General features: G+C 47.5%; 1 protein-coding gene across 1 annotated transcript in view; it reads left to right on the top strand.

Annotated features, from left to right (window-relative positions):
• Positions 1-9,924, top strand: part of LOC138567169 (dual specificity protein phosphatase 10-like) — a 40,174-nt gene extending 30,250 nt beyond the window's left edge. The window contains exons 3-4 of the mRNA XM_069645138.1: positions 7,755-8,081; positions 9,610-9,924. Coding sequence (XP_069501239.1) covers positions 7,755-8,081; positions 9,610-9,875 — 593 coding nt within the window. The 3' untranslated portion in view covers positions 9,876-9,924. The remainder of the gene's footprint in view (positions 1-7,754; positions 8,082-9,609) is intronic.
• The last annotated feature ends 328 nt before the right edge of the window (positions 9,925-10,252 follow it).

Consider the following 10,252-nt stretch of genomic DNA (forward strand, 5'->3'; position numbering starts at 1 on the left):
TCTCAAAGTGTAATCTGCTAATCAGATTCCCCTTTCATAATCTCTGTGCCCTGCTGGATAAGTAGCCTGATCTGCAGCGCCTGTTCTATAGTGGAAACAGAGCCGTTCAGAGGACACAGGTGCCCATTTGACAGCTGCAAGTAACAGCCAAGTCTCTGCAGCACAGGGGCTGCATTTCAGATATGCACCCCAGTTCCAAAACTACAGAACTCTGAGTATGCTATCCTGGTGGCATGTTAAACTGTAAGTATAAACCATACCTGAGTTTGAGGTACAGCGGCTAGCATCTCTCATAATTATCCAAGTCACATCAATTTGGTTTCCCACATGTGGCAGTAATGTGAGCCCAGCTCAGCTGTGGATGGTTTATATGTATTTCCCCCAGCCAGACTCTCTTTACTGCTCCCAGCAAGACTGTAGCCATTGTGGATTCACTCTCCTTGTTCCCTTGTGAGGGCAGGTAAACGCCTTCCCCAGAGAGACAGACACTCCACAGGTAGCTGTACTGGGAAAAGGAACCAAAGGGCACACCCTTTCACAAAAGGAGTAGCCTCACGCCAGGTTGCTGCATACCAAAAGGGCCTTTCATTCTGTTGAGAAGCGAAGGGGCAGAGTTAGTGTAGACAGGGAGAGCTCTTTACAACTGGAGGACGTTTCCGCCATCTTGTTTCTCTCCGCCTCATCTTTCCTCCCTGTCCCCACCACTTCCTGTAGCACAAATCTCTTTGGGTGTGATGTCAGAAAGCAAAGTCAACTTGTTCCAAGGACATGGATTGGACCCCTAAAACAGACTTGCTTTTCTCCAATCACCTGTAGAGTTTTGCTTATACAAGAAGTGGCCTCAAACTCCTTCTTTGATTCACTTTGGAACAAACACCTAAGAAAAAATTCATTAGGTCTCTATTAGGGAAGCCATACTTTCCAAAGCCCCCAGTCGAAGGTGAAGACTGAGTGTCCAAGACAGAGGCAAGCTCTGCCACCTAACCATCTTCATGGGACATTGGGGGTGACCTGCTGCTGAAACAAGACCTGCATCTCTGCAACCCACAACAGTACCCAGGACCTCACCATGTTAAAGGATACCTGCAGCTGTGTGCCAGCCTCCACCGTGTTTGGGAGCCTTAAAAACAAGGACCCATCTTGTCCCTGAGACCGTAGAGTGGCACTCACAGCACTCGAGAGCCAGGACAACCAAGAATCAGGACCGTCTGGTGCTGCCCGTGGCACTTGCCTGATCTACGCACTGCTGTATTGCACAAATCACTGCCATATCACACTACCTGAGCACGTCGTTGCCTCGGATTGAAAAAGAAGCCATTGCTGCATCCGCACCATTCCACCCGTTTTTCGAAACGCTAGGATCTTCATTGATGATCTTAATCGACCGTTAACCAGATCTTGGAGGACCCATCAAACTGCCCGACTCGAACTGCGCATCCAGTCACCATCATCTTCTCCCTCACCTGACTGTCGAACCGACCCTTGTGGCCCTCACAATACACCCTTAGTTGAGCATCTATTGAAATTGAAGCATGCTTCAGTTCGATGCTGTCACATCCCAAGCAGAGCCTGCCATCTGTCTGGCTCGAAACCAACCACTCATTAACAGACGTTGTCTCAAAACGCTGGAAGCATCACGTCACACACCGGCACGATCCAGTGGTAATCAAATGACTGGAACACGCTCACCATTGAGTTACTGCCTCACTGACCACACCTTGGATCATCAGGTTCACAGTTTCGAACCTTCACCGGACATCGTCTCAAACTGTCGGAGTGTCACACACCAACCCCAACCAGCATTTACCATGCCTCGAACCGGACCCGATCCTTGAACTGAAACTGGTCAGCTGCATTGCTCCACTATGCACTTGAACTGCTCTGAGCTTCCAGCTCAAAGCCCGTTCCCCACTTGGGTTACATGATCTGCTGCATCCGAACTTGGATCGATCGCCTCGCATAGCGTCAAGAAGTGTAGTTCGATGCTGTTGAACTGCCAAGAATCAAAGAAAGGTATCATTGACTAATAACTGCCCCTTTGGTTCAGTGTTGGGTCCTAGAGACCAGCTAGGTCAATTAAATCCCTTTCTGCACCACAACAAATCCTTTGTAAAGAACATTGTGTTTTTTTATTTGCCTTTGACCCCTTATTCATTAACCAGAGGGCTGAATCTTGCAGTCTTTGCATATTCAGTGTTCTTTTCTCAGGGGTGGGGTTTGTGTATTGTTTTTCTTTGTAGTTATGTTTGCAGATGGTGTTTTTAATTAAAGTATATGTATATTTATAGAACCTTGATTGGACATTACCTTTATTTTGGACTTTTATGTTTTGCTGTTTGGGTGGCTTCTGGATCACCTACACACCCCTCTTGCTGAGCAGACGTGGGCGAGCATCAACTACCTCCAATGTGCCCAACCCTTATTGATGAGGAGCTTGGCTGGAGGTGGAGGGGCCACTGATAGCTGATACATTCCTGACACTGTGTGCCAGGCAGTTGTGACTATTTAGAAACACCTGCAATCTGTCCGTAGATTGCAGGAGGTCGAACCAAATGGTCAGGCGCTACCGGAAATTATCATTCCACTTGAGTTGGTGGGGCATGCGAGTGGAAGTTTTATGGTAAGTAATCAGGAATGTGGGCAGGTGGAGAAATGCTGCCCCACTCATTAGCACACCTGCCTAAAGGCCTTTGTAGGGATCTTAATACCTGCACAGATGGACCTGTCCAACAGCATCTGTGTGCCCTGTCCTGACACAGTAAACAGCTCTTGTAGGGTCAGAGGAACCAATTCCAACGTGGTTAATCACACAGACAACAGCTCTTGTAGGGTCAGAGGAACCAATTCCAACGTGGTTAATCCTTCTCATGCACTTAAGGTGAAACCCAATTCAATAATCTATTCACCAGCGAAGCAGACTCCCCCAGGATCCGAGCCTGTGACCAAGTGCTCAAGCAATTAAATGCAAGTTAATGCAAGCCATACTTGTCCCCCCCCCCCTTCCAGCGCTATCTGAAATGTCATCAGGACTAGTATGATAGTCGCTTGTTTTGTTCCTCCCCTCCCTTTCTGCACCCTTCTCCCTCACCTTTTGTTTTTCTCCGGCTCTACCAGAAATGTCGTCAGGCCTAGTACGGTAGTCGCCTGTCTGTTCCCATTTCCTTCCCACTCTCCCCCTCCCTTCCTTATCGATGTCTTAGCTCTTGCACTATCTGAAATGCTGTCAGGCCGAGTACGATAGTTAGTTTCACATCCTTACTGTTCATGGTCTGTAAGAATGTCATTATATTTTCCCTTGTTCCCTCCCTTGCCTTGAAGCACTTTGAAACACATGGTGTATGGGCGCTATATAAATAAACTATCATATCATAAATGCATTAGTCCAGTGGGCCACAGACTACTCAAACATGCTGATAACTGCAAGAACTCACAATGGATCTGGAAGTGGGGGTACTGTAGTTCCTGTTGGAATTAATATTTTGCAGCCAGGAAGCACAATCTACTGGTTGAATAATTCTGTGAGTAAGTGGATTGACAGGGTTAATGTTCTCCCAATGGGCAACAGAAACCCTAACAATACATTTTTGCCATCCTGCCACAGTGGGTTGAGAATATTTGTACAGAACATGTTGTATCCTTCTGTCAGAGCCAGAGCTATGGCGGGGACAGAGATGTTCTGTCAGCCAAGCCTGAGTAACAACAAGCATTGGCAATGCCAACAGTTCTGGATTTTGCTTAGGCATGGGGTATGCATTTGCCAGGCACTGCCGGCTAATATTTATGCACACGCCTAAACTGTTGGCTTTGCCAATGCTCGTTTTTATCAGGAATTCAGTGAAGTACATGCATAGTGCTTATACGTTGAGTGGCTGAAGGCAGACCTAGTTAAGACATTTGTATTACATAAGTAGTGTGTTTACAGCTCCAATTAAGTCAGCTCTCAGAGGACTGCTTTGAAATAACACTGGCAGGTAATTCCAGCACAACGTTTGATGACACAGCTTGATAAAAAAACAAGCTCAAAGAGTTTCCAGGGCAGGAAGGGGCAGGAAGTGGGGTGGGTGGGTGGGAATGGCCATAGGGAATATCATTGCCCTGGGCAGTCAATGGTTGGGTAAATGACCAAACAATTACAAGCTTTGCGTCGATCCTCATATATCATTTCTCCATAGCTATAATACGTCTGCTGAAGTGTGATGGATGTCACATTCCAAGGTTTGACATTGCCAGGAGTAGTTTAGCTCCTGAATGTAGCCTAGAATAGCCTAGTTATATTTACACCAAAAGTTAGCAAGAACTACTTTTGACTCATCAGGCTAACTGGTGTCACAGAAAAATACTCATGTGACATTAACTCTGTGTTTGGGAATGTGTCAGAAGGAACATTAGGACACATCGAGAAGTCATTTTTACCATAAAGGCTCACATATAATGGGAAACGGTGATAGATAGCCCCTCATGGAAGTTAGATTTGCAACTCATTACGTAGTAGCTACTCATTGCCCAGCGGTAGCGGCTGCTTATTGGATGATGCCGGATGATTTGGATCCCTGCATTCCATGCAGGCCAGCCCAAGCTAAAACCTGGCAGTGCCAGAAGAGCTCACATTCTTTCCGCTCTATAGAGAGCACTGTCAAGAGGAGGTCCCGGGATCTCCCGCCATCCCCTAACATCTTCCATGCCTCCAGCCCCACGTGTTGACGTGGGGAACAGGGGAAGAAGGATTCGAGAACCATAGGGTAGAGACGGCGTGCATCTGACAGGTCTGGTTCATTAGAAGCAGGGAGACTTTCTTACTCTTCCTTTCACTCGCCATCTGGGGAAGCTAGACACATGGGGGTCTTTACATTTCTCCTCTGCTCCCATTCCTGTAGGAATGAGTCTCTTGCAGCTGATCCCAAATTTCATATCTTACAAAAAACCACGATAGGCAGGAAATATCTTTGTCTGTCACATGAGCCCCATCTGCTCATGAAGACCCAAAACACTCCTGTTGCAGTGACTAGTCACTGAAAACCAACACACAACTCGACCCCTGAGCATGCTTCTCCTGGCGAAGGGCACTGTTAAATGTGGGGTGGAGGACGGGGTGGGGAAGATCTCCCCTATGCACCATTTCTCTCCTATTGATATCTTGCTTCACTTCGCTCCCCTGCATTTGTATCCTGCGTTTAAGTCTATTTCTGATTCAGGTACTGTCTCAAAAATCACCCTGTGATCCCAGCATCGCTATGCTCTAGTCGCCAACCTCAGTTAATTGTTGCTTCTGCTGACAGACCAATAACCTTTGGACATGTTGACCACGTTCACCAATGTTCAGCCTCCAGTCACTCAAGTGCCCTATAGGGTAGGGGGCCTTGGAAACCAGTCTGAACGGTGGCTGAATCCGAAACAGCTATCCTGGCTCGTCCCCTGAGTGAGTTATCCACTCTGTGCAGAGCCCTGCCAACCCCCCTGTGAATCAGCAACACGGTTTGTTCGGGGGAGTCTCTGCACTCTGTGCTTGTTCTTGATTATGAATCCTAAGAACCCCATGTGCTAAGCTGGAGTTCATTCTGACTAATTCCAATTGATCCGGAATCTGAGTTCCTATCGGAGGTCCATCAATTGAGACACCTGATCTCTGAGACTTCACTTGTCCCGTGACATACGCATCACCAATAGTATCGACTGCCTTCCTCTTGCTCAAAGAGCTGGTGCCATCAGCTTTAGAAGTTGGGTAAATGTGAAGGTGCCAGATGGAGAAGGCCTGAATAGAAGGCAGGTTAACTCATGCATCCCATTTCCAGATAAACTGGGGGAGCTTCCTGTGTGAATGAACAAGGAGCAGTGTAAGTTATTCTACCAGCATCGAAAAACAAGCCTTTTCACTGGTTCTTAACTTTTCTTTTTTGATCCCGAGTAGGGAAAATACCTTTATAAACCCACCTTGGTGCAGCATTGTCTGACACATGGCTCCACTGGCCTCCATTTCCAGTACTTCCTTGTTGATTAGAGCCATGTTCTGGTATGAACAGGCCACGAGATGTCAGTGAGTGTGTTTGACGTTCGTCTGTAAAGTTCTATTTTGAAATCTGTGTGTAGGTATTGCAATGACATTGGGCAAACCCACATAGGAAGCAGCAGAGTGCTGTACAAAGGTAAATATGAGGTTTACAGGAGCAACAACATGTTGTGGCAGACTGATAGGATGGTGGGGAGGCAGGCAAAGTTGTAGGCACTTCAAGATTCCCTATGCCATGCAACTTAAGGGTCCGAGGGTCTCTTCTCCGGGTTTCCCAAGAACTTGTCCCGTGATTGGAAGGACAGGGAACCACTGGTTGAATGTTGTTAATGCTGTGTGTGAAGAACCTTGTGTTCACCTCTGCCAAAGCATGCGTATGACCAGTAGAAGGGCAATGGGTTATTGCTTCTGTAGGAGGATCAGGCATGCCTTTTTCCTGGCTGAAACATCTGGGATGCTTGGAAAGCCATTCAGTCATCAAAGTGGACCGTTCCTCTGCCAACCCTCTTGAAAACCTTGAATGTTATGATGTGATATGATATGGCATTTGTAACGCGCCTGTACACAAGTGTTTCTAGGTGCGACAAGACAAAGAGGAAACAGAGGGAGGACAAAACAACCATCTTACTAGGCCTTGTGTCATTCAGATCGTGCAAGTGCAGGGAAGTGGTAAGGGATAAGTGCTGAGGGGGGTAGGGAGGAGGGAAGGGAGAAGTGCAGGTACAATTATTAATAAACACGTGTTTGGTACATTTTGCACTTTTCAACAAAGTTCATATCTTGCATAACACAACCACATAACCAATTAGGTATATTTATACATGCATAATACCCAGTTTATATTCCTCACACATCTGTATTTTATCATTCAAAGCAGTGTTTGTCGAGGCTTTTCCAAGCCTGTTTTTTGAAGATATATACCCATACCCTCACTTTTAAAAGGATGGTCTTTTTTGGCCATCCCATCCCTTTCTGACTGAGTGATATGTTTTCTGCCCCCCACGTCCCCCGGTCCACAGGTGGCTTCTCTGGCTGTCTAGTGGGTTTGCATGAACAGGGAGCAGTTGCAGGCTTCAATTATATGTGCTCAGCATCCAATCATGGGACCTTTCCATGCTCTGTGGTGTGCCTGCTCCTCAGAGGGAAGTAGGGGAGTGATGGGTGGCAAATGAAGGCTGACACAGACTCCTCTCACCAGCGCTTTCTTGGTTGGGGTGAGTGCGATGCAGGGATAATCCAAAAAGCTGTTGCAAAATCGGATAACCTCCAGGTCCCTATAGAGACCCGACCGGCTGGCCCCCGGCACCCATGCTACCTTGAGACAGAATCCCCACCGCATTAAAGGGCTTCTGTAATTAAACAATGTGTTTGTGGTGTCATGCAACAAAGACACACGTGATACATTATCGTACTGCATAACACAAAATACAATTAATTACCCATCACATTCACAATTGAAGGGATCAAAAACTTCAAAGCAAAGGAAGTGCCTTCACGTAAATAAACCCTATAGAATGGACTGTGATTCCAATTGGGCCTTCTTTTCCATGGGGAATAGGGTCATCTTCATTTGTGTGTGTTATCGTTCCTGCTGGAGCAAAGCAAGGACAACTTAATGCATGTTAGGGAGCATGGAGCCTTACCAGAGAACGCAAAGATACGCACTTAAGCCTTACACATACAGTGTACAATTTGTTGGTATAACTCCAAATAACTTTCTAACCATTCTCTTCCTTTCCTCCTTTTGCAGGAAGCATCAGTGATGCCAGAGAAGGCCAGGAGAGCACCCAAGATGATGGTTTCAGGCCCCTCGACAACAGCGGGGGGCTACTGACCCCTGACATCGAGAATGCTGAGCTCAGCACCATCCTTCCCTTCCTGTTCCTGGGGAACGAGCGGGACGCCCAGGACCTGGAGAGGATTCTGGACCTGAACATTGGCCACGTCATTAATGTCACCACGCACCTGCCCCTCTACCACCTGGAGTCCAGCGGTGTCCGCTACAAGAGGCTGCCGGCGACAGACAACAGCAAGCAGAACCTGCGGCAGTACTTTGAGGAGGCCTTCGAGTTCATTGGTAGGTCACAGCGGCGGGCAGAGGAGACAACATGCCCATTCAATTTTCCCACATATTATTTCATATGTACTCCTTAGTGCTCTAGAGAAGACCGGCCCTTGAGCTTATGTCTACTCCCTAAAAATAGGCCTTGGTCCCTTGGGAGGCAAGGAAATGACTGTTCCTTTTAGTCATACACCTTTATTATAAGTCTTGTCATATTATATAAAGATTCATGACTAATCTTTTAGTCACCAGAAAAAGACACGTACATTGGAATGAGCAAATCCCTTTGCAGCAAAAAGTATTAATTGGAAGTACAAGGTATCCAGTGTCCAAAAGAAGGGGCTATTGTCCATAAACTAGACACATTAGATTGCAACAGAATATCCAAAGTTTAAGAGTTTTCATTTAGCACATTTTCGAGAACATTAAAAAATAAACACTTGCCTCCCCCTCTTTAGTTCTGACTAATTGGACCATTTGGACCATGCATCCGTATTCTTTCAGAGCATCAATGCATGCCTCCATTAGTCGCCCATATCCCGCCTTGTAGACTCTACCCGAGGTGATGACCATTAGGTCTGATTCTGGACCCCACTGTGGCAAACTGCAGGCGTTATGCTTGTTCTGTATAGCGCTAAGGACCCACAAGTTTGAAAGAACTGTGGAATTAATGTGGGAGACGGACATGTTAGAGTCAGGTGCATATAGGAAAATATGTTAGTATGCAAACCCTCTTACCATCAAATGTTGAAAAACGAGCAACGTCTTGGGTAATTATTTGAATTTTATTTGCCTGGGTTCATATCTGATTTTTAGAGAGGGGCAGCTCCTAACCTCTACCCCCTCCCCTCACTGATAAGGTTGTCATCCTGCTGATTTACGTTTGAATTTAGGAACTGCCAGCCAGCATATGTGCTGAAGGCCAACACATGAGTTCTGGAAGGGAGAAATAGTTGGAAATCTGGGAGCTTTGCCATACAGGATTTGCAGGGGTGTTGCTAGGTCTGGAAACGATCAGGGGCTAATCTAATGTCAGGACTGGTGGGACCCGGGGCTAGCTAGCATTTTGGTTGTAGCACCTGAGCTTCTATCCGGTGCTACAACCCAAAGACTCGGGGCTATAGCCCCCTAAGCCCCCCACTTGTTTGTCAGGGTAACCACCCGGAAGGCAAACCTCGCCAACACAGGAAGTCAGTGCAGGAGTATGAGTTACTGCAAAGGAGGTAGAGGACCATGATGCCGTTGCACTGTACACAGGTTCCCCCCTCGCCGGCCTGTGGGAGTGCTCCACCGCCTGGAGATTGGAGTTTCTGAGCAAGGGAAGGAGGTGACAGTGATGTATGTGTGTGAGAAGGCTGGTTCACAGTCTCTGAGTCAGAGATGGCGATGAGGGTATTTTTTTGTGTACCACCTTATGTAGCAGAATGATCAGCTTGGGTTTATCCTTGTGTGCGGGGGAGGAGGGTGGTGCTTTTCAGCAAGTCTCTGGGGGATCCCTGAGTTGGGGAACAATATGACTGATGATTTGTCTGTCTGCTTGCAGAGGAGGCGCAGCAGTGCGGGAAGGGGGTCCTGGTGCACTGCCAGGCGGGAGTCTCACGCTCAGCCACTATCGTCATCGCCTACCTCATGAAGCACACCTTGATGACCATGGGTGACGCCTACAAGTACGTCAAGGGCCGACGCCCAGCCATCTCGCCAAACCTCAACTTCATGGGACAGCTGTTAGAATTTGAGACGGACCTGAACTCAGGGGTGACACCCCGCATCTTGACACCCAAGTTGAATGGGCTGGAGACCGAAGTGTAGCAGGTGGAGGTCCATGCCACGCAAGCTGGTTGATCTCAGGACATGTTTAGGGGGGGGAGGGTGGGTGGGGTTGCACTGGGTGGCGGGGAGCCGAATGGGGAGCGTGTGCAATAATGAACTACAGGGAATCTTCATGAATTGATAGGGGTGTCCCTAACTCCTAAGGAGGATAGCGCGTCCCGGCTAATCCCCTCTTGCAGTTATTGGGGTAAAAGATGAGACTGCAGGAGGTGGGAACGCAGCCAGAAGACAATGAACGCAAGGCTCACTTTCCTGCTACCATTCATTTTGGAAGTGGACGGGTTGTTGTTATGAATGGAGAATCATGTTGGTCCAACAATGAGGAACACAACACTTTCTCCCCTGTGACAGAATCT

Source organism: Ambystoma mexicanum, chromosome 2p, assembly GCF_040938575.1.
Source record: "Ambystoma mexicanum isolate Mex_15411 chromosome 2p, UKY_AmexF1_1, whole genome shotgun sequence".
Lineage (NCBI taxonomy): Eukaryota > Metazoa > Chordata > Amphibia > Caudata > Ambystomatidae > Ambystoma > Ambystoma mexicanum.